This window comes from Podarcis cretensis (assembly GCF_951804945.1).
Source record: "Podarcis cretensis genome assembly, chromosome: Z".
Taxonomy (NCBI): domain Eukaryota; kingdom Metazoa; phylum Chordata; class Lepidosauria; order Squamata; family Lacertidae; genus Podarcis; species Podarcis cretensis.
Genome location: NC_137184.1, coordinates 8313992 through 8339396, shown reverse-complemented (window position 1 = coordinate 8339396; position 25405 = coordinate 8313992). Strand labels below are relative to the sequence as shown.

The 25405-nt window shown below is 42.7% G+C and overlaps 1 protein-coding gene across 3 annotated transcripts in view; it reads left to right on the top strand.

Annotated features, from left to right (window-relative positions):
* LOC307207863 (syntaxin-binding protein 1) overlaps positions 1-25405 on the top strand; it is a 59329-nt gene that overhangs the window by 5240 nt on the left and 28684 nt on the right. For 2 of the 3 annotated variants that reach the window (XM_079962094.1, XM_079962095.1), the window contains exons 2-5: positions 17969-18018; positions 20610-20691; positions 21586-21662; positions 23545-23623. In XM_079962094.1, coding sequence (XP_079818220.1) covers positions 17969-18018; positions 20610-20691; positions 21586-21662; positions 23545-23623 — 288 coding nt within the window. The remainder of the gene's footprint in view (positions 1-17968; positions 18019-20609; positions 20692-21585; positions 21663-23544; positions 23624-25405) is intronic. The other variant, XM_079962096.1, reaches the window with a different exon arrangement.

Sequence of the window (25405 nt, the reverse complement as noted above, 5' to 3'; positions counted from 1 at the left end):
TTGCATTTTCTGCTCTGCCCACGTCTGCCTTTGGCTCCGACCCAGCACTAGGAATGTGGCCCCTGGAAAGTTGTATTGAAGTGAATACGGCCCTGAGGCTGAAAAAGGTTCCTTTGCCCAGTGTACCTTCTTTGAAAAGGTACTTGCTACACCAAAGTCAGTCACATCTACACAATGCATTTAAAGCACATTTATTTATTTATTGGGTTTTACCTTGGCGGAAAAAATCCAAGGAGTTCAAGGTGGCATCCACAACAACCCAGTGAGGTAGGTTAGACTGAGTGGCAGTAACTGGCCCAAGGTCACCCAGTGAGCTTCAAGACCAAGTGGGGATTTGAACCCTGGCCCTCCTGGTCCCAATCTACACCACACTGGCTTTCATGGCTGTCCCTCAACTACCAATCTAGGAAACTATAAATTGGGAAAAGAGGGCATGACTGAGGTGAGAGTGTGGCCTGCGAAGAGTCCCAGGGGCCAGATAGGGAGACTGGGAGGCCAAATTTCCCCACCCCTCTTGTGATGTTGAACTAAAATCCTGCCTTCCTTTGTTTTTTACCCACTGGTTCTAGCCCTGACCCCCTGAAGCAATAGTGACCAACCCAGCTCCATTTTTTCTTCAACAGCCCTTCTGATCATACCATGTCTTCCCTGAATCTGGAGACCCAGCATGGTATAGTAGTTAAAGTGTCCTGCTAGGACCTGGGAGAGCAGGGTTCAAATTCCAACTAATCCATGCAGCTTGCTGGGTGAACTTGGGCCAGTTACTCGCTCTCAGCCTAACTTCCCTCCCAGGGTTGTGGGTATTAAATGAGGAGGGAGAGAACTGTGTAGGGCGCCTTGAGCTTTTTGGGGAAAGGGTGGGATATAAATGCAGTGAATAAATATGAATAAATAATTTTCTCTTCACCAGGCTAACAATATCATGCTCTGTTCCTGAAAGGACATGGTTTCCAGACCCTTAGCATCCTGGGCCTCATCTACACTGTACATTTAAATCAGTATCATACAACTTTAATCAGTTGTGTCTTCCTCCACAAAATCCTGCAGACTGTTATTTGTTCAGGGAACTGAGAATTTTTAGATCTCCTGACACCTCCCTTGCAAAAGGGGACATTAAAGTTTTGCTTGACCTGACATTTACTGCATGTTATATGTTAAAAGAGAATTATATGAAAATGATATATAGGTGGTATCTGACACCAAGTAAGTTAGCAAAGATGTATAAATCAGAATTATATACCTGTTGGAAATGTAAGGAAAAAGAAGGTACCTTCTTCCACATGTGGTAGACATGTAAAGTTGTGAAAGGCTACTGGGAGATGATTTATAACGAAATGAAAACTATGTTGAAAAGGGCTTTTATTATTTAAAAACCAGAAGCCTTTCTCTTACGAATATTAGGTTTGACATAAAGGAAAATCTCTTTATGTATGCAACAACGATAGCCCGAATAGTATATGCTTAGAAATTGAAGGAAGGTACAATGCCAACTAAGGAGGAAGGGCAGGCTAAACCAAAGAGTAAGCTGAATTGGTTAGTTTAACTGGCAAATTAAGAAAACAGGAAGGGATAATATTTAAGAATGTTTGGAAAATGTTTGTTGAATATTTGGATGATTATTGTAAACATCTAAAAACATTAGCAGGAATAGACTAAATCTAGCAGTGAAAATATAAACAAAGGGAAATTTGGTTGAGTTAAAATAGGGACTAATTAGAGTTTGCAGGAATGAAGGAGAACTTTAATGAACCATGGGGGGGGGGGAGGAAGTCAATCTTTTATGTATAGATTGTTTGATGTATGTTGATTTACAAAACTGAAAATGATAAATAAAATCTATTTAAAAAACAAACAAGTTTTGCTTGCCTGTTGCACTGAACACAGGTACATGCTGTCTCTCCACATGTACAAGTGTTTGTGTGAAAGTGTGTACATTTGTACTCAGCTGTTCATTTGTACTCCTCAGCTGTTGTGTACACAGGCTGTAACCTTGTTGAAAATGGGATGTAAATAATTTTACCGGTGTACTGCCCAGCTGTTAGGGGTGTTCCCATTCAGCAAGGATACAATGAATGACATTTAGCAAGGATACAGCTGCACACTTGAACAATCATTCACGGGTATCATTCAAGAGAGTAGAGTTCTGTGTACGCCATAGTTGAATGTACACACATCAAGTGTTTACTCATTCACACAAATGCTGTTTCATGTGTACTTGTTCCTGTGGTCAGTGTAGCATACGAATGAACCTATTGCGTACATATATTGCACATTCATTGACTGTTACCTGTGTGAATATCTGTACAGTGAATGTTCCACGAAGGCTGAGATGTTTTCATATTTGCCAGACAGCTGCAACCTAGGGCTGTATCTCTTTGTTGATTTAGGATTGGAGATGAACGGTTTAAAAATATTTTGGCTAATTTAAAAAGGCACCCACTCCAATTAATTGGGTTACTTATTTTTAATCTAAGTCCTCAGGGGGTGGGTGAAAACATGGGCGGCTGGTACCATTTTGGAAGAGGCATATTTCCTCGTTTTACACAGAACCAGTTTTTCTAAAAATTAAATTATTTATATGCTGATATTCATAGAAGTTTACATTTATACATAAAATCACCCAATAAATATAAAAATATTACGATGAGAAATCGGCTAACTAATTATGGAAATTCATTCTTAATTGCCTGTTTAAGCCTAATGGAATAGAAAAGTTTTCAACAGGCATTGAAAATTTGAAACAGACGGTGCCTGCTGAATGTTTTGGAGATGTTGGAGGGGTGATTAACAAAATCAGTCCTTCCGGCAAACTGGGAATATCCCCTCAGTCACACAGTTTAGGACATACCACACCTTTCCTCAGCAGAGTTTCTTTTTCTTTGAGAAAAATAAGTCTTTCACATAAATGTAAACTAAGCTTTAGTTATAAAGAAAACTACAACAAAATAACATGATGAGAGAAGCCAAATAAAACATGAGGCAAGTTTAAGGCAAGAAACAAGAAGAGGCACTTGGTCCCTCATAACTGACACTCTTAACTGAACACACCCTGAAGAGAGGGGCTGATTCTGGAGCAAAGCACACAAGCCCCACCCACCAGATACCAGGCACTCTACTATTCAAATTAGACCCCAGTGTTTTTCTTACAAGCCACTTCTCACTGTGCCTATTTTTAATTCATCAATTTTAATTTAGCATGTAAATTCTCAGAACCTTATTTAAACATGCAACAATTTCTGTACAATCTTGTTTGTTCTCACTATACAAAATTGTATCATCTACCTTGCTTTATACCAGGGGTCAGCCAATTTTTTCAGCAGGGGGCCGATCCACTGTCCCTTAGACCTTGTGCAGGGCCGGACTATATTTTTTTTGGGGGGGGGGGAATGAACGACTTCCTATGCCCCACAAATAACCCAGAGATGCATTTCAAATAAAAGCACACATTCTACTCATGTAAAAACACCAGACAGGCCCACAAATTAGTCAAAGGTGCCTTTTAATTAAAAGGACACATTCTATTCATGTAAAAACATGCTGATTCCCGGACTGTCCGTGGGCCGGAATTAGAAGGCAATTGGGCTGGATCCGGCCCCTGGGCCTTAGTTTGCCTACTCATGCTTTATACCTTTGTACATTTCCATTCTTATCTAACGTTTTCTTAAACACCTATTTGCACCCTATAGCCTTTTTACCCTTTGGGAATTTAGTAAGTGTGCAAGTGTTGTTTTTATTCAAGGCTTCAAATTCTTCCTTGGCTGCTTCTATCCACTTGTCAGCTTCTTCTGCAGGAAGTTTGTTGATTTCTTTCCATGTGTCAGGTTCACAATTAGGCACTGCTATTGCGATGTATGATAGTTGCTTTTCTGGCACACTTTTGTTAACTCATGATGAGTGTCTGATTAAAGGTTCTAACTGTTCATCCATATAATCACACGCAGCTTCTTGTCCTGACTCTGTTTCCCCTGGTAAAGTACGGTATCTTACTTGGACTAGTTTTCTCTGTTCTTTCAACTTCTGTGATCAGTTTTACTGGAACCTCTTCAGTTACCAAATCAGCATTAGTCTGTTTCTCTTTAAAATTGCTCTGATTAGGAACACATGCACAAGATTGCTCTCTAAAATACACTACTCACTTTCACTTCTCCTGTCCTTGGATTAAGAATTATGTAACCTTTACACCCCTTCTCAAAGCCGACAGATATTCAGTCCTGATGCTAAGATTGGTACATCTTTGTGATGGCACATATGCAAAAACTTTTGATCCAAAGACTCTAATGTGACTGATGTTCAGTACTCTTCCAAACCCAAGTTCAAATGTTGTTTTATTTGCAGCTTTTTTTGGCAGTCTGTTCTGCAAATATGTTGCTGTCATACTTGCCTCACCCCAATACTCAAATGATAAATTAGGCTTCATCAACATACATCTGACCATCTCCACCAGAGAGCAATTCTTTCTCTCCACTATTCCATTTTGTTCTGGGGTAAATGGGGTGGTGTGCAAACGTTTACTACCATTTTCCTCTAGATAAGATTTGATGTGGTGTGACATGTACTCACCGCCGTTGTCTGAAAGTATTGCTCGTGGTTTCCTCCCAAATTGATTTTCAATATTTGCAACAAACATCTTCAATTTCTCTGCAGTTTCTGATTTTTCCTTTAAAAGATAAGTTGTGCAGTATCTGGAATAATCGTCAATAAACGTTAAAATTCACTTATTTTTCCCATGAGACGTTGGTTGAATTGGACCACATATATCAGTATGAATAAGTTGCAAAGGCTCTGTTGAACTTCTCTAGCTTTGCTTGGGGAAAGAAGGTCTTGTTCCCCAGCAAACAACTTTCACATACTTCACCATTCAGGTCAACTTTACAAGGTTTAATCTCCATTCCTCTCACCAAAGTCTCTATGTCCCAGCCTTTTGTGCTACAGATGAACACAGGTTGCACTTGAATTCTACTTGACCATATTCACCCTTTCTTGACCTGTATCTAGCACAAAGACTGCATTATTTTCAAAACCATGTGCATGTAAAACTCTGCCTTTGGTAATACCACATCTGTTGTGATTAAAATTTCCATTAAAACCACACTTGGTCAGGGTTGACACACTCAGCAAACTGTGAATTCTGGCAAGTAAATTACCTCTCTCACTTCATTACAAACAGTTATTCTGCCTTCAACACACTTCTAGTTGGTTCTCCTGCTCCTTTTCCTTGCACAGAAATTTTGTGGCCATTTGCAACTGTAACTGTCTCTGATGAGTTTTCATTTAACTCTCTGAAAAAATTAGCATCACACGTCATGTACAATGAAGCTCCTGAATCAATTAACCAACTAGAAGAGTTACTGTTCCTCATCACTGGTCATTGGCCACTCTGGCTGCAATTGATGAGGACTGGAGTCCAAGAATATTTGTGATTTATGGAAATAAAAAGTGAGAAGGCACTATGTATCAACCACTTCAAGCCCCACGATTGGCAGAGAGGGCTTTGTTGGTGTTGCCGTTTTTGGCTGCTGCCCATTTGGCATTGATTGGTGGTGGGACCTTCTCAGTGGTCATTCCCCATTTGTGGAGTCTCCTTCCTTGTGAGGTACATCTACATCCCTCAGTTTTGACTTTCAGGTGAAATTTTAAAACATTGCTGGTTTACCCAAACATTTGAAGGCATGTATAGATATCAGTTCCATGAAGTTAATAACTGCGTGGGTGAGGTTTTTCTTCTTCCGTGTTGACCCTAACACATTTCAAAGCAGCTGATCTCTTCCTTGGGAGCACAGTGCGTATAAATAATATAAAATAATATTCAGTAATCTATTAGAATATAATGCTACACAATAAAATTAACTCCCAGACATCAGCAAATAATAAACAGAAATTCACTCTTAACAATTACAATAAATAATGACTAAACTGTGATCAATAAAAATAACTAGTCACAATGCATAAAATACCACAATACATACAAAACCATGAAAAAGGATAAAACTGAGAAACAAAGACACACGACTTATAAAATCATAGAATTTTAAGGTTGGAAGAGACCTCAAGGCGTTCAACCTCCTGCAATACAGGAAGCACAGCTAAAGAATTCATGACAGATGGCCACCCAACCTCTGCTCAGAAACCTCCCGTGAGGATGAGTTCATCACCCTCTGAGGGAGCCCATTCCAAATGCAGAGAACATTTGTATAGCCTCTTCATGAAGGTGATTTTTGATGGGGCTGTGGCAAGGGAAGAAACTCCCTTCACCTGTAATAAAAACTTCCCAAAGGGTGCTGCTTGTGCTTCCTGTCCCACCACACAAGTTAATTTTTTGCCTTGCCCTGAATCTGTGTTGCTTTATTTATAATTGCATTTGTATCCTGCCTTTTCTCCAAAGAGCTCAGTGTGCTATGCACACTTCTTCTCCCTCTACATTTTGTCCTCAAAGCAAACCAGTGAGAGAAGTTAGTCTAAGAGGTAGTAGTGACTGTGGCCCAAGGTCACCCAGTGGGATTTGTGGCTGAGTGGGGGATTTGACCCCTGGTCTCTCAGCTACTCAGTCTGGCACTCTAATCATTAATACAGCACTGTCTCTCTGTCAAGGTAGTTATGGGCATCTGCTTACAAATCTCCCTAACTGATTGTGGCTTTTTTAAAGAGTAAAATAAAATGTTGCCCATAGACATTTGTGTTATGCAGAGTTTGTTGTCGACAGCCCTGATGCTGAGGGATTTGGACCAGCACCAAGGTGAATCAGCAGTAGCGGAAGCTGCTACAGGTTTGTTGATTCTCTTAGGAGGTCACCAACCTGGCACAGTTCTTCTTTCTTTTCGTTGATTCTAGGAATAAGAAGACTGCCAGCTTCCTAAGATGGCATGGGCATGATAGTCTGATTCTTATTTATTAATAGCTTGCTTTTCCTTCAAGGACCTCTCAAAGTGTCTAATGCGTTGCCCGCTAACAATCCCATGGCATTTGGTGGGTTGGCTTTGCTGTCTTCTACATGGCAACTACACAGGGGATGCTATTTCCCCACCCCTCAGAAAGCTAGCACCTCAGGGAGAACACTTCCAGCCTGAAGTGCTTGTTTTCCAGCAGCAAAGAGGATTATTGTTGTTGGCTTTTCCCCCAATGCGGCAAATGAATTGGCCTGAAGTGGAACATAGGAATAGAGGAAGCTGGTGTATACTGAATCAGGCCATTGGTGCATTTAGCTCAGTACTGTCTGCGCTGATTGACAATGACTTTCCTGTGTTTCAGGCAAGGCTCATTTTGAGCCCTGTCTGGAGACCTGGGAGCTTTTGCATGCATAGCAGATGCTCTGCCACTGAGCTATGGCCCTTCCCTTGACTAGGCCATTGGTCCTGCTAGCTTAGCATTGTCTACACGGGCTGACAGGGGCCTCTCTGGGTTTCAGGCAGGGAGTCTCTCCCAGCTTCAACTGAAGATGCTGGAACATTCTACATGCAAAACCACGAAGCTATGACCCTGGTACAGCTCTAGAAGGATCCTACAGTTCTGTTTGTTTGTTTGTTTGTTTGTTTGTTTAGATCTGCTGGAAAGCAGCCATGAGAGAGGGCTGGACTGCATGCTTGCATCTATGTTACTATCACACTGCTCAAGCTATACATCTGTAAATAAATGGATCAAAAATATCTAAGGCTTTTGTGCAATGATCTTCAGAGGAAAATACAGTCTCTTTGGCTGCCCTGAATACATACTATCGCTCTATTAGCAAAATGGGCTAGTTGGTGCCGATAGGACTGTAGCCAAAAACGGGCTACTGAGAAAAAAAGTGGGTGTTATTCACATACTGTGTGGAACATGCAGTACCATGCAGACATGCAAAAAAAAAAAAAAAAAAGACTAGGAAAATACCCTCCGCCAACCTGCTACAGTAAGGACTGAGTGTGCTTGGGGGCCACTGGGTGCAGAGGGCCTGTTTGGGGTAGGGAAACAGAAAATGAGGGGGGGGGGGTAGGTCAGGAATGGAGTATCTTGGAAAAGATAGCTCTCTGACTATCACTGTGAACAGGAGTACCCTACACTGCAACATTTTGTTGCAGCTCTCACTTGTTACTTCTGTTTTACATATTGGTAATAGAGACATAGGGCTCTTCCAGACTTCATTTTGCACCGTGTTTCTAGGCACTGGTCTGGGCTTTAAAGCGTGGGCCTATGTTTGGAAAGCCCAGTGCAAAAGGAAGTCTGGATGAGCCTATAGTGCCTTTAAAAAATACTACTAAAATGTATTCCAGTATCGCCTAAAGCAAAGGGTGTCCTTTTTCTGAGGAACAAATCCCGCTATCAGGTCAAGCACACATTTTTTTTCAGCATGCTATTTTAGCAATGTCATGGTGATGGTGTCCATTTTTATCCTTCCTTCTGGGTGTTGTCCTTTATTGATCTGGTTGCTCACCTCTCTCCTCTCTCTCCTCTCTCTCCTTCCTAGCAAACTCATGTTGTTATTCTTCCATGTTTTTGAGACAATGTTATTCTCCAACCCACACACCTTTTTGCATCCCCCCCCCAAAAAAACCCAAAAAACAAAGAACCCTCCAGTACTCTATAGGGAAACTGGAAAGTTGCATTCTTGTATGTGTGAATTGTTTTAAAGGAAGCGCCCCACACACACCCAGAGAAATGTCTCCTCTGTGTGTCCCCTTGAAACCTCCTTTCCCTCCTTTCCTTCTTATTAGATTTCCTGAGCTGAAAGCAGAGAGGAGAGGGAGAGAGTGTGAATGTATGTCCTGAGCAATGCTGCAGTGCAGTTCTGAGGATCAAGAGCATGGCACAAGAAACGGCTGAGAGGGCCAAATTGTGCTTTGCTGCAGAAGGATGGGGAGGTTAGCCACTTCACACACCTCCAAAACAACACATCCATCACCCAAATAAATAATAATAACTGCAGAAAACTTTAAGGGAGAGAGAGAGAACCTTTAACTGCTATGTATATGTGCAAGTTCAGAAATGGTGGCTATAATTTAAATGGAAAGGCAGGACCTCTGTGCCTGCTCAGCCTGGTAGCCAAGTGCTCATTGTTCTTCCAGTGTTCTTTTTACAATCTCTAAAGCAGACTTGTACCGGGCAGCCCTTGAAATAGAGCTCTGACCTCTGTTTTCACATGGTTAAACAATGAAATATATACCTGCAAGGAATAGCAGTGGCCACTGATTCAGAGGGCTTCAAAAGAGCATTAGACAAATGGAGGATCAGGCTATTAGGATGGATATGTTCTTCCTGCACTGTTGCAGGCAGTATATGTCTCTGAAGACCAGTTCTAGGAAATCACAAGTAGGGAATTGCTATTGCAAACTGGTTCAGCTTTCGGGCTTCCCACTGGGGTGCCTGGCTGGCAACTGTGAGAGCAGGATGCTGAACTTGGTGGGCCTTTGGCCTGATCCAGCAGGACTCCTTCTATGTCCTTAAGATGACACTTTTGAAAAAAAAACAAAGGCACCTTCCTGTGGCTTAGCTTGCTTGCACAAGTCATCCGGCTGAAGAATCTCGAAGCTTGATCTCACTTTGTATGGTCTGCCCTGTGCTGCCTAAGGGGAGCCAATGGTGTTCATTACTTGGAGGTATTGATCGCCACCAGGAGGTTTGGTGGGTGGGAATTGGTGGTTCCCTCACTGCAAGAAGTGATCTAAGGGAACCAGGCAGAGGGCCTTATCAGCAGTGGTCACTCCCTCCCTTCAGATGTCAAGGAGATAAATGATTACACAACTTTTAGATGACATCTGCGGGCAGCCCGCTATTAGGAAGTTTTTAAATGTTTGACGTTTTATTATGTTTTTATATTTTGCTGGAAGCCACCCAGAGTGGCTGGAGAAACCCAGCCAGATGGGCAGTGTATAAATGTTGTTGCTGTTATCAGAAGGAATGAATATGCTCTACCTAAATACCCACTATAGCAGGGGACGTAGGCCTCTTAAGACCAGTTGCTAAGAATAACAAGTAGGGAGAGCTCTTGTGCTGGGTCCTACTTGTGGATTTCCCTTTTGGGCATCTGGTTGGACTAAGGATGTTGGACTAAATGGGCCACTGGCCTGCTCTAGTGGGGCCCTTCTTAAAGTAGATCACAAGGCAGCTGTTTTCCAAGGTACTGGGTGTGGCTTTCTTTTCCCCCCCCTTTTTTAAAAAATAGTATTTATTCAAATTTTAAAGATTACAAAGATAAAAAATAAAAAGACAAAAAAATAAAAATAAAAAAGACAGAAAAAATACAAACAATTGACAAAAAAAACCACCACACAGATCAAACCTTTACATAACTTTCTTTCCTTTGCTTATTTCCTTGACCTCCTCACACCTCCCTTTTTTGTATTCTAGTTCAATTAGATGTTTCAGCAAATCCTTTCCAGCTTTGTTTTTATCCTAATAATTTATCTTAATATACTGTAATTCTCGTCTTTCACCAATTAAAAAATCAATTTTAACCTAATCCTTTATATCATTTCTGCTAAAACCACATTACTTCATTCCAACAACCTTCTAACATTCCTTAATTTTGCAATGTTTCTGTAGATAAACTTTAATTTTTTTCCAATCTTCTTCCACCAACTCTTCACCTTGGTCTCGGATTCTGCCAGTCATTTCCGCCAGTTCCATATAGTTCATCACTTTCATCTGCCATTCTTCCCGGGTGGGTAAATCTTGTGTCTTCCAATACTTCGCGAAGAGTGGCTTTCACATCACTCACTGCCTTTCAACTTTAGATGCCAGCAAGTGAACTCGAAACTTGATGTGCAGAGGGAACTGATGTCGTACTACTCAGCTATGGCCTCTTCCCTCTCTAGGAAGATTACTGGGAGAGCTGTAGTCCTCTCACTTTTGTACGTCTTGAAACACAACAGGCGCTGCCGAAGCAGAAATAAACCTGTGTGTATGGTGTTGTTGTGGTTGTTGTTTTAAAAATATTGCCCTTGCCTTGCTTAATTAGAGGTTAAAAATATACACACAGCACGAATGAGGTGGTAGAGTCCAAGAGTGGTAGAAAGGACTGTACCATGCCCAGCTGTAGGGATCTGAAGCTGGAAGTGTGTTCTATTCCTAAAGAGATTTAAAAACAAAAATGAAGGAGTCTTTCAAAAATTGTTCCCCCCCCCCACTATAATCTCAAAGTGGTGTGACCTCCTCTTCCTTCCTGGTGCTGTTGCCTGTGCAGCCCATGCCTAGAAAATGGGAAGCTGACAATAGACTGCGGTTTGGTGCAGATCATAGGGTGTGGGAGATAACTCTGTGCAAACTACAGGGCTTGGTTTTTCTTTTTGCTGAGCCAGATTATGTAAGCAGAAGGTTTGCAATGCCTTGTTACTCTGGAAACTTCCCCTATGCTTTCTGCAGAAAGGGGGGTGTGCAACTGTGTGTGTGTGTGTGTGTTGATTTCCTCCTTTTGTCTCCTAAGCTACTTGTTGAAAGAAAAAGACCTTCATTTTTTAAAAAGTGAGATGAAAAAAAAAAGTATTTACTCCTGCACATTTGCTGTGCACTTTTCTTGGTAGGGATTGGTCTGTCAATTTTGTTCCCCCTCTGTTTCTCAAGTTCAGTTTTCCACATTTCTGCAACAGTTTGTGATTTTTTTTTTTAATGGCATATGTTCATGAAAGTGAGTCAACGTTTTAGTGCAAATTTCTAACTTGCCCACATTTTTGCAAGCAGTTTTCTTTTTAAAAATATTTTTATTAAGCAATTTCAACATAACAAATTATCAAACCGTATATTCACATACATTATTTCTCCCCCTTTTCCCCCACCCCTTCCATCCCTCCCTCCCCCCTCCCACCAGGGACTTCCCTCAGCTCCTCTCTCTGATTTCTCTGTACATATTATTCTCTGCATGTTATAATGTTATACGTATCCTTACCTTATCATGTTATCAACCAATAAATTTGTGTATGCTTATTCGACAAGCAGTTTTCTTTATGCAGTGTTCCAGAAGAATCCATATGGATAACCAATTGCTCTCTGCCTGAGCCTTTCCAGAAGACTCTATATGGATGACTAACATCTGTTTGCTTACCACTCAAATCATCCTTACAAGGACAATATATATATACAGTATTTCAGGAGGAAAGGGTAGGGCTATATTAGAGAAGGGCCGTAGCTCAGGTGAGGCATCTAATCATAAGCCTGCATTTTTATCAAAGCTTATATTTTTGATTAAGGCCTGTATCTTAAAAAGAGCTTAAAGATTTTCAAATGTTTATGCCAGGCAGAAGACCAGCTGCCTAAGAACCTTGGCAATGTTTATTCTCCTGGACAAGGGGGCCCCCTGATTTATAGCAGAAAACAATTCTCAAAGTCGTAAAAAGGGAATTACAGGCTGAGAGCCAAGGTTACACTGACCCTACATATTACAGAAGATAAAAAAAGAGATAAACATAATTAAGAGTGGGTAAATAGTAAAATAAAACCATGTGCCTCCCATTAAACTTGAGCCATATTTTCCTAAGGTTGAAAGGTCAAGAGCAGTGAAAAAGGCAACTGGCTTGGCTGGAGAAGATAGGTTTCTTCCTATCTTATTTTGAGGCTGGAAACTGTTCCTTCCTTTTTTACTTTGAGAAGGTTTATTCTTCTAAAAAGCTATCTATGTTATGTATTAAATATGTTGGCTTAAATGTAATTATGCAAAGGATTTAGAAAGAAATGTTAAATCCTTATGCTAGATTCTTATTTCATATAGTTGGAAGAGATCACAGGGGCCATCAGCCATCAGCCCAGCCCCCCTGCCAAGCAGGAAACATCATTAGAGCACACATATGGTTGTCAGGCCTTTGTTTAAAGACCTCCAAGAGAAGGAGATCTTTCAATGATGATGTGAACTCAAGATCCTTGACATCTGTTTAAGATAAAAATTTAAGATTAACCATTTGTTTTGGAGGGCAATAGGGCAAGAAGGGCAAGAGGTGAGCTGGTAATTAAGGTTCCTTGTTGAGACACATGTAAGATATATTACTACTTATTTGTCATTTATAGATAGAAGAATATATAGCTTTTTGTTTCCCATAAAAGGGCAAAAGGAAATGGGTGTATCTTTTGTGATTGGTTCTAGCAAACAGCCAATAGGAATTTCAACCAGGCTGATTGGACAGAGGCAGCCACAGGAGGAGCAAGGGGGCTGGATTAAGGAAATATAAGTGCTGGCCAGAATGGCAGGAGGGCAGGCCAGAGCTTGGTAACCATATACCACTGTGCCTCTCATTTATTTGTCTGACAAATAAATTATTATTTTAATTTCTCTATTGCTGCGTTGAATATTTCATTCCAGCTAAGCGTTAACCACAAGCAGGGTGCTACACAGGGGCAGAGTACCTACTTTGCATGGACAATTGTCTCAGCTTCAATCCCTGGCATCTCCAAGTAGGTCTGGGAGTGTCTGCTGCCAGAAACCCTGGAGAGCAGCTGCCAGTCAGTGTAGACAATACTGAGCTACATAGACAAATGGTCTGGATTGGTATAAGGCAGCTTCCTGTGTCCCTAGGAGCAACTGTCCAGATCTTAGCACATGCAGAGGGTGAAAATGGTGGGTGACTTGTGTATATGGGGGTCCGGTGTGACGTCCCTTCTGCTTAGTGTAAACCATCCATAAAAGGGTTGCCAAATGCGATTTAGCTTGGGGATTACAAGGCATCACCTCAAGCTGCTTGTTTCTTGTTTCTAAATAAGGTTCTAATGTCTCTCTCTCTCTGTGTCAGATTATCAGCTCCTTGCAGAGAAGGCAAGCGAATTGAGGGACTGATGCCTCTCTTTGTGTGTGTGCTGTGAGCGAGGAGGTTTTATGCATGTTGACGTGCACTACTGTGGACCCCTTTCCAGTTTTTCGTTTGGTTGTTTCAGTTCCTTCATTTCTTAGTTGCTTCTCCCTGTTCTAAGAATTCTAGATGTGGTGAAGCATAGCCGTAATCTAGAAATTCCTCACTTTGGGGGGCATATTGGGGACACAGGGATTTTCACACTAGCTATGCCCACCAACTCTCAATCTTTGTTGTCCTCAGAAGAAGGAAGCCTGTTTCTATTTCTAGAGGCTCCTCCTGCAATGTAGAATTAGTAGCTTTTCAGGGTTCAGTGTTGAAGAGAGAATCACTTCCTTTGTGGGTAGCTTTCTAGGGGCCACAGGACCATGGCAGGTGGGGCCACAGGCAAAAATAGAAGGGGAAATGGATGTTTCTCTTACTTTTGTATGGTAGACAACCAGTGTTAGAAAGATATGAAAGCTAGGAGCTAAATGGCACCTTTAGCCTAGGTTATGGGCACTGCAATGGAGTGTCTAGGCCAGTGGTTCCCAACTTTATTTTGGCCATGCCCCACCTAAGCATCTCTAAAATCCTGATGCCCCCCCCCCCCGACATATAATTCTTATTATTCAAAAAATGAACTCCTATTCATGTGGAGGAAGCCTAAAAGGCCATTCGCTGTTAATAACTCATTCTCGAATTACCCCCCTTAAAAATCAAATTGCCCTCCTGTGGGGCGTGTGCCCCACCTTGGGAACCACGGGTCTAGGCACACTTTCTTAAAAACAAGAATACAAAGCTGAAAATGAATGAACTGCAGCTAAAATCTTATGTTCATTTTTGAAACCTAGAACTGTGGTTCCCATCTGAAGATTGCAAAAAACAAACAAAGCTATGCTTCCCCTGCCCACCCCCTTAGTATTCTTATGAGGGTCACTTCTCAAATCTTCAGAGAGTGGCTGGAAGTGGGGAGGCAGAAAAAGGTCCCCCTTTTCTTTCACCAGTGGCAGTTTTAATCTGAAATCTTAGGCGCAGTACTGTGCCCAGAGCTCAGAAACTGCTCGCATTAATGAAATCCCCTGCCACAAAATGTGCCTAGAACAATGGGAGTTTTGAACGCTTTAGACAACATTCCAGCCATGCAAAAGTAAGAAGTTTCTGGGCGCTTGAGCGTATACACCCATTTCACAGTATTCTCATGGTAAAAGCTGGCTTGAGGGGAAAGGGAAGAAGTCTCTAACTTCTACACAGTTCTCCTAGATGCACAGACAGGACCAATCACAGGATTGAAACATTGTGGGAGGATGAGAAATGATTTAGAATAGAGGAGAATCAATGGGCTAAGTCCATTTATGGACTAAAAAGCCAGTTGGTTGATATCAAATGTAAGAGAAACTGCTCTTAAGATATTTCATTGTTGATCTAGGACTCCTGTATGATTATCTCATTTTCTACCAATGGTTGCCCATAACTGTTGGTCAGCATGTGCTTTTTGGTGGCACTGGCCTATAGTGGAAAAGGTTTCAACAGATATCCATGGGGGACTTGCAGACATTACAGAACTTATTGCCTTTATATCAGAATTATTTTTATTATAAGAATGTAAGATCAGGCCAGTGGCCCATCTGGTCCCTACTGTTCTCACAGTGGCCAACCAGTTACTCATGGGAAACCAGGGAGAAGTGTGGCCTTGGGACAGTCTCAGATAGCTGACCCTTGTGGTCTGAGATTCCTCACCTGTGGTCTGTAATTCCAGGCCCAGGAATTACATTTGGCTACCAGAACTTAATGAGGTTCACAGACCTTCAGCACAGAAATCCACTCCTGTTTACTTGACTGAAGTACCACATTCTGTATATTTTGTTAATAAATCAGATTGTTTGATTGAAGTACAGTTGGTTTGGTTTGATCCACCAGGATTCTCAAGTTCCCAACACTTGCTGGGGGCCTCTTAGCAAAGCTATTCTGCAATCCTACTGCTATATATGTAGTAGGCATTGGCAACTAATAATACCAGTAAACTGTCCTGTTGTGAGTTTAATCCCAATGATACCTTGAGTTTAATCCCAGATAATTTGGTTTCCCTTGTGATTTTTGGGGGCAGGGGGATAGTGGGATAAAGATTTTCCTGAGCACATAATGCCTATGTTGTCTGGACAGAGAAACTGGTTGACTGCTGCCTAAAATCCAGGTTTGCTTTGTGTGTTGTTTACAAGTAGGACCTGCAACAGAAAGTTGCAGTGTGAAGTGCATGCATTATCTGACCTTTGTCCCTGTGCATGGTTATGTGCTGCTCTTCAGATTTCTGGCCCTTATCCCATCTCTATCCATGTCAAATCTCTTGAATTGTGGGGACACACATTACGTCTCTAATGCACATAGACTTAAATGCACACACATTGATATTTAAGGCTTCTACACAGTATGCAGTCTGCCATTTTGTGTCCTGTGGAAGGTCCACTTTGAGTTCTTGATCTTGCAGCACACTAGCAGTTTTCCATTGTGCAACAGGACATCCTTGTCCTTGGCAAGCCAGCATGTTGGTAGAGAAGGGTAGGAGGGAATGTTTTTCTTTGATGTGTTGCTTTCTCCCAGGGGTGTAGCCAGGATTTTTGTTAGGGGAGCCAGAACCTCAGTTGCCTAAGTATTTTTTATTGATTTTTATGGGGGCAGGGGCAAACATAAAATTCTGGTATTTTGCAGGAGGGATTCAATCTGGAGATGACCCTAGCCACCACAGTTGCAATTGGGGAAGGGGCATAGCTCAGTGGTAGAGCACCTGCACCTGCCTTACAAGTAAAAGTTCCCAGGTTCCACCCCTGGCATCTCCAGGTAGGGCTGGGAATGTCTCCTGCTTGAAACCCTGGAGAGCTGCATCCAATCTCTGTAGACAATACTGAGCTAGATCAGGGGTCAGCAACCTTTTTCAGCTGTGGGCCGGTCCACCATCCCTCAGACCATGTGGTGGGCCAGACTATATTTTGTGGGGAGAAATGAATGAATTCCTATGCTCCACAAATAACCCAGAGATGCATTTTAAATAAAAGCACACATTCTACTCATATAAAAACACTGCTGATTCCTGGACCATCCAGGGGCTGGACTGAGAAGGCAACTGGGCTGCATCTGGCCCACGAGCCTTGGGTTGCCTACTGCTGAGCTAGATGAACCAATCGCCTGATTGACTCATTATAAGGCAGCTACCTCTGTTCCTAATCATGGGAGGGGAAGCTCAACACTCAATTGTGCATTTGTTGGGAAGAGTGTCTTAGAATCCAGATATAGGGAGGGGAGGTACCATAGATTCCGGTGTATAAGACAACTTTTTAACCCCAGAAAATCCTCTAAAAAGTCAGGGGTCAACTTATATGCCAGGTATGGGTTCGCTGGGCAGCGACAGTGGATAGCGGGCTCTGTGCCAGGAGGAAGCCGCCCAGCGATGCTAAGCTGGCTTCTCTGGGCGGCTTCCTCCTGGCGCCAGTAGCGCAGCGCGGAGCCTGCTGCCCACTACTGCTGTGTATTAGGTGACTGGGCGTATAAGTCAACCCCCCAAATTGGCAGCTGCCAGTTTGGGGGGGGGTCATCTTATGTGCCCAGTCACCTAGTACACCAGAATCTACGGTACTTTGGAGGAGGGAATCCTCTTACTCCTCCCTATCATTTTCACTTTTGCCTCCTTGCTGTTGTCATTACAAAAATAAAATTTTAAGGGCAGGGAGAAGGCTAAGTGTCAGTTGAACATAGGAAGAGCCCTAATGGATCTGCTCAGTGACCCATCTAGTCCAACACAGTGGCCAACAAGCACAGTAGTACTCTTTCCACCTGAGATTTCCAGATGAGTATTCCCTCCATCAAAGAAGGCAGAACATAAGAGCCTGGCTGCTGCATCAGGCCAGTGGTTCACCTAGTTCAGCATCCTATTCTCATGGACGCCAGCCAGCTGCCTACAAGAAGCCCATAGGCAAGACCTGAATGCAACAGCACCATTCCTGCTTATGATTCCTAGCAACTGGCATTCAGAAGCATACTGCCTCCTGCAGTGGAGGTAGAACCTGGCTGTCATGGCTAGGAGCTATTGATGCTTGTGTAGTAAAAATAGAAAATAAATAACAGAGTAAACCTTTCTCAGTGAGGCATTCCAAGGTGATAGAAAAGGAGACGATCTCAGCCATAGGACCTTGGGGCAGTGTGTAGCATAACACTTCTATTTTCTGATCTTGTTTTCTTCCTTTCTTCCTTCCTTCTAGAAATTATGGCTGATGTGATCAAAAAGGTGAAGAAGAAGGGGGAATGGAAGGTGAGAGGCTTGATCTTGACGGATTGTGAGTTAGTAGAAATTAGTGTGCTTATGTGTGTATGTACAGTTTTAACCAATTCCAGCTAGCCATCTGCTGCCTTGTCCCACTTTTCCAGAGAAGGATTAGTTTACGGTGACGTCTTGGTAGGCTCAGGGTGTGCATGTTTTGTAGCATTTGTCACAGAATCCCAAGATATGATTCAGGGTTTTGCATCCAGAGAAACCTCTTCAATTTTATTTATTTATTTGTTTATTGAGATTTCCCACCTGTCCTTCACCATAAGGTCTGTGGGTTGGTTACAAGTACTTTTTAAAATATAAATTAAATCTTTATTATATCTTCAATTATTCAGACTTTTTGTGTGTGTGCCATTGCTTCATATATGTTTTTATTGCATTGTAAAACATTTTGAGATGCCTCAGGAGAAGTAATTCATAAATGAAGGAAAGAATAATAATACAGCATATAGATAAAACCAGTTTAGCTATAAAACGACTGAAACCATTCCAAGTGGAACAGAAGAATACAACTTCAGCAGCAGAGGTGGGTCCCACAAAACAAATACCACAGTAAAGACCGTGGTAATGAGGTCATTTTAACATACAGGGAAAGCTATACAGGGGAAATGCCAGGTGCATCTCTGTGGCGAGGGAGTTCCACAATTTAGGGGCTGTTGCCCAGAAGTCCTCTCCCTCCTGGGCCACCATTCTCTGCACCTCTGAGGGTGGCAGACCTACCTAGAGAGCCACACACAGATCATAACACCTGAGAAGGTCAGGAGGGATGGAGATGGTCTTTCAAAACTGGGCTCATGTGAGTTCCACTGGAACCCTCAATTCAGCAGTTACTGCTGTTCCAGATGAAGCATCTTGTGCCATAGTAGGTGATGTCTTGTGGGATCAGTTTCAGCCAATGCAGACTGCTGATGTGGACAAGGTGCTTGCAGCTGCACGCCCAACTACATGCCCTCTTGACCCCTGTCCCTCCTGGACTACTAAATCTAATAGAGAGAGTTTGATTGGTTGGGTCCAGAGTATGGTACATACTTCCTTTCATGAGGGAGTGGTGACTGCTGCCTTGAAAGAAGTGGTGGTGTGGTCTCTCCTAAGAAAAGCAACTTTGGAACTGTTGGACTGGAATCCACGAGTCACAAATTCTCCCTTCTTGTGAAAGGTGGTGGAGAGAGTTGCAGTGGGTCAGCCGCAAGCATTCTTGGATTACACTGGTTATTTAGATCCATTCCAGTCTGGGTTGAGATGTCCTTGGTCACTGTAATGGATGACTTTTACAGACAATGAGACAAAAGGAGTGTGACCTTGCTCCTGCTTCTCGATCACTCATTGCTGTAGACCATGGCATCTTCTGAACCAGCTCCATGGAATGGGAATTGGGAGCACTGTGTTACAACAGTTTTGGTCCTACATGGGGTCTGAGTCCAGAGAGTAACACTGGGAGAGTGTTTTTCAGTGGTTATGCTATGGGGTGACTAATACTTGAAGCCACTAGAAGCGGTCCTTAAGTAATTTGGAAGCAAGATGCCATCAGTATGGTTATCACACTCACCTCTGTTTCTATCTAAACCTCTGAATAAGGAGAGTCTATGGGGCCCTGGACTGGTGCCTGAATGCATTGGTGGGATGGATGAGGTAAGGAAATTAAATCCTAGCAAGGTGGAGGCACTGTGGATGAATGCTCACCAAGTATGAGTCAGTTGTCTGCCTTGAATAGGATTGTACTCCTCCTGAAGTTACAGGTATGCAGTTGGGAGTTCTTCTACATCCAGATTTGTCACTGCAAGTCCAGATAGCCTCGGTGACTAGAGGTGCCTTTTCTAGCTGCAACTGGTGCAATAGCTGCAACTGTTCCTCTGAACCTGGAGAGCTTGACCACCATAGTTCAGTCACTGATGACTTCAAGGTTAGATTACTGCAGTGCAGAATCTACAACTAGTGCAAAATGCTGCAGTGTGATTGCTTACGGGAGTGAGACCCTGCTAGCATATAACACTTCTGCTTGGGACCAGTTTATTTGCAGGATCACCTTACCCAACACACATGCCTGCTCAACCACCTTGATCTGAGGAACTGCCACTCTTACAGACACCACATGACCCTCATTCCACACTTGTAAGAAAACAGTCTTTTGTATGACAGTACCTACACTTTGGAGCTCTATGTCTGTTGACATGAGGCAGGTGCCTTCACTGTATCTCAGTGCCTGCTTAGAACATTTTCATTTAGGCAAGCCTGTCCAGACATGTGGAAGTTACATGTGCCTTGTTTGTTTTAACTACAGTTAGCTACAGTTAACTGTTGTAAGCTGAAGACTAGCCTCTTTACCTGAACCTTGGGCACATGAGATACATATTTTTGGATCCACCATATTCTCTTGACTGTAATTCACTTTAAACTGATTTTGATATTGTGTTTTTAAATTGCTGTTACCCCACTCTAGGACCTTATGGTGAAGGGCAGGTAAGTGATGGTGGTGATAATGGGGAAAAATATGCTCATATGCAGGACAGTTTTAGTTCAACCCCAAGCCAAGTCGGTGGCAATTTTTGCATGACTTCTTTCTCCTTCTCTCCCAGGTGCTGGTGGTGGATCAGCTGAGTATGCGTATGCTTTCTTCCTGCTGCAAAATGACTGATATCATGACTGAGGGCATAACAAGTGAGTGCATTGCTCAGGACCTCCCCTGCCCCCCTTTCTCCAGCCACCTCCACCTCATTGTCTGCATAGAACCAAACCTGGATACCGCCTAGTTTGCTTGGCATATGGCTTACCAGGATGATGAGGATGATGATTTCAATTTATATACGGCCTCTTATCAAAAGCTCTCAGGGCGGTGTAGAAACATATTACAAAATATCAATGACAAAAACACAGACAGCCCATGGGCAAACTTGGATTTCTGAGCAAGTGCCATGGGTGCCAGTCTCCTCTCAGAGACAGTCATCAAACATCTTGTTTTGGACTTAAGCTGTGTTTCCGTGAAGTTTCATTGTATGTGAAGCCCTGTTCTCTTGAAGCTGAGGTGTTTTCAGCATTCCTAAATGTTTAGTTTTGGAGCATACAAGGGTTAAAAAGCTCCTCATTCATACCGAGGCCAATTGGACTGGTAGTTGAAACTTATACCAATACTAGCAAAAGAACAATGTATTTCACTTCCCTAGTGGGCAGCAGGTTAGTGGAGGGGGGGCAGGGCACGTGGGACTCATAGCTCTGGCCCCTCCCCCATCTCAGCATCTGCCTCACTCTTCCATCTTAGGGCCTGAATACATCACTACTTGTGTATCTGGGTGGTGGCTTCATTTAGTAAGTCAGAAGCACAACAGCCACCCAAGTCCATTTTATTTTGAGTATTGGCTGTGTTGTTGTTGTTGTTGTTGTTGGAGGTGGTGGTGGTATTCCAAGGGGAAGGCTAACTTCTCACGTGGACTGATTGAATTGTAGGCTATTGATCTCTGATAATGGAGCAATAACTAGTTGCAGGACTTGGTAACCACCTTGAATCTGCCATATTTTCCTCCCTGATGAAAATCTCTGTTGCGTTGCCTTTTGCAGTTGTGGAAGACATCAACAAGCGCCGGGAGCCACTGCCCAGCCTGGAGGCTGTGTACCTCATCACCCCATCAGAGAAAGTAAGCGTGATAGAAGCATGATAGAAGTGTATAAATTTCTGCATGGTGTAGAGAAAGTGGAGAGAGGAAAGTTTCTCTCTCTCTCTCTTGCATAACTCTAAAACTCAAGGACATCCAGTGAAGCTGAATGCTGGAGGAATCAAGTGTTTCATTATTACACTGTGCATAGTTAAACTGTGGAACTCACTCCAGCAAGAGGTAGTGATGGCCATAAACTTGAATTTGCTTTAAAAGAGACTAGACAAATTCATGGAGGGCAAGGCTATCAATGGCTACTGGCTGTGATGGCTTATGTTCTTCCTCCATTGTCAGAAGCAGAATGCCTCTGAATCCTAGTTGCTTGGACATTGCTGTACTCAGGTATTGCTTGCCAGCTTCCCATTGTTGGGATGTGAGCAAGGGAACGGGGGCATGTCGCAGGCCCCCAGCTGGCTCCAGCCCACCAGCCGGCAGCCAGACGAACTCCAGTCCTTGGAACAGCATCAAAACAGCGGCACACAGCTTCAGAAGCCTTCAGAAGCTTGAACACACCTTAATCAGTGGAGTGAATAACACGCAACAAAAGTGGCGGACAGAGGCATATGTAAAGCGTATTTACAAGCAGTTTATTCAGCATAGTTCAGGACAAAGAAAACATATCTGCTCTCTTTCATGTCCAGGAGCAGGAAACATAAGCAAAAGCTATGCAGAACGGAAGTTCCCATCAGGCTGTGCTAGAAGTAAACAGACATGTGACATAAAACAACTCCACATGCCTGTTCTAATGGTGGAATGGAACATCAATATCCTAACACCATTTGGGGCATCTGATTTGCCGCTACAGTGGTACCTCGGGTTACATACTCTTCAGGTTACATATGCTTCAGGTTACACACTCCGCTAACTCAGAAATAGTGCTTCAGGTTAAGAACTTTGCTTCAGGATAAGAACAGAAATCGGGCTCTGGCGGTGCGGCGGCAGCAGGAGGCCCCATTAGCTAAAGTGGTGCTTCAGGTTAAGAACAGTTTCAGGTTAAGAATGGACCTCCGGAACAAATTAAGTACTTAACCCGAGGTACCACTGTATAAGAAGATGAGGCAGAGCTAGATGGATCATTCGCCTTATCCAGTATGGCTTTTCTTATGAGGTAGCATGCCTCTGAAATGGCTAAGGGGGTTGGCTATTGTGGAATGCCCACCCTAAGAAGACACATCTGGCACGAATGCTGCAATATTTTTTGGTGTCTGGTCAAGACTTCCTTCATTTAGACAGACTTCTAGTCAGAAATGTTTTTCCCCCCTAATTTGTTCTCTATATTATTCTGTTAGTTTAAATATATTGCATGTCATGTGAATTGTCCTCACAGTTTTGTAATCTACGCTGGACTCGGCAATTCAAGGAATGACTTAAATAGAGCTGGTGCCATGTGGGGGTGAGAATGTTGAACTAGAACATAGTTCAGCCATATGAAGCCTACTGGGTATCCTTGGGTCCAGCTGGGCACTATCTCTCAGCCTAGCCAACCTTATAGGGTTGTTGCAAGAATAAAATGGAGAGGGGCAAGAATAAAGTATGCCACCTTGAACTCCTTGAAGAAAAGGTGGGATAATGATGTACTAATATTTCAAATGAAACCAGTAGGGTTGTTTTTTGGGACAAAACTATATTGACCAGTTCTCCTATCCAAAGACAGAACTTCCCAACCTCATTTTAAGCAAGTCAAGCCTTGTTATAATAGTGGTCAGTAGGGCAGAATCAGGGAGTCAGGAGAATGCATTTACAAAGTGGGCTCACCAAGCAAACTAACTTGGGAAAAATTGTTTCTGTACAAACCAAGGTCTGAACTTTGAGCAGAACTAGTGAGCATCTAAAACTGATTGTTTTTAATTCTTTTTTCTCCTAGTCTGTTGAGTCTCTCATTGGTGATTTCAAGGAACCGCCAAATGCCAAGTATCGAGCTGCCCATGTCTTCTTTACTGACTGTAAGCATACTGGGAATTTCTCTCTGCCCCTCCTTGTTATAACTGAAAGTTTCAAGAACTGCACTATATGGTGCTACAAACCAAGCATGGGGAACTTCTTTCACCCCCTGCTGTCTACATAGGGTTGCCATACATCTAGGAAAACCCAGACATGTCCTCTTTTGGGGGACCAACAGGACAATCTGGGATAATTTTTACATTTTTTTTTAATGTACACATTTATTCAGCTTGGTGGGTCCATATCGCCTAGTCTTCTGTTTCCAGATTAAACAAATAATGAATTGATGAAACGTTACAGAATCATACCACAGGTAAAATTTCTGAGCCAATTTAATTAAGCTAGAAAGGATGCATCATAGGTAGGAATAATAATAATAATAATAATAATAATAATAATAATAATAATAATAATAATATTTATACCCTGCCCATCTGGCTGAGTTTCCCCAGCCACTCTGGGCGGCTACCAATCAAGTGTTAAAAACAATACAGCATTAAATATTAAAAACTTCCCTAAACAGGGCTGCCTTCAGATGTCTTTTAAAAAGAAGATAGCTGCTTATTTCCTTCACATCTGAAGGGAGGGCATTCCACAGGGCGGGCGCCACTACCGAGAAGGCCCTCTGTCTGGTTCCCTGTAACCTGCACATGGACCCAAATCTGTTTGCAAGAATATTGTCTACATAATTTCATAGACACAGCTCCAATTAACAGTTGGTTCAGTATTATGAACTACATTTTGCATGTGCATGGAAACAGCATTCGCTTCCAGTATCATTTTTTGCTTAGCCTTGTTATTATTTCCACTGTTGGGCCAATTAATATGGCAGTTGACAGAAGCTAACTGATAGGCAGTGTTGAGATTTTAAATGATGCAAGATGAAGCTCACACTGTACGCTAGAGGAAACAGGACATATAAATATATTATGCTCAAAACTCTATGCATATGTACCAGAGCATCAGAAAACTGTTTTTGTGAACAAAATAAGTGGATTAAAAATCTGCACAACTTACCTACACCAGTGGTTCTCAAAGGGTGTTTCAATTTTTACATTTTAAAGGAAATGTCCAGGGTTTTTATTTTATTTTTGCTTGGGTGGTGCGGGTGTGGGCAGCTTGGCTGCAGGCTCAGCTGCAGCAGGTGGCTCTCCACACTGCGGCCACTGCTAGCCCAAGCCGGAGAAAGAGGCATGTGGGCATGGCGGTGGCGGCCCCACACTCCCATTTGCCTCTTTCCCTGGCTCAGGTTGGCAGTGGCTCAAGCTGTCCTCTGTTTTTGCTCTTCAAGATATGGCAACCCTAGTCTATGCAACCATCTGGGAGCCACAAGGCATGGTAGGCAGAGCTGGACGCAAAAGTGGGTAGACCAAGTAATGCAAATATAGCATTTGTTTGAGTAGGCTTGTTTCTACACACACAAACCTTTCCCTCATGAAAGCATGAAGAAAGATCTGAGTTCAAGGACCTATTACAATCCAGTAAAATCACTTTGAAAAGGTTCAAATTATGGTGGGGGAGGGTGTGTGGCCTGTGGGCAGTCCTGAGGGCCAGAAAGAGAGGGCTGGACAGCTGCCTCTGGCTCCCCAGGCCAAAGATTTCTACTTCAAGCAGGTACTCCAGACAGTGCTGATTGGTGGATGCACACTATTTCCTGCAAGGACCTGCTGATCTGTAACTTCTGCAGAAAAGGGAGGAATTCCTTAAGTTGCAGCATCTGAAATGACCTTGGCACAAATCCTAGCAAGGGATGCTGCAGAAGATGACTTGTTCCTTATGTGGAA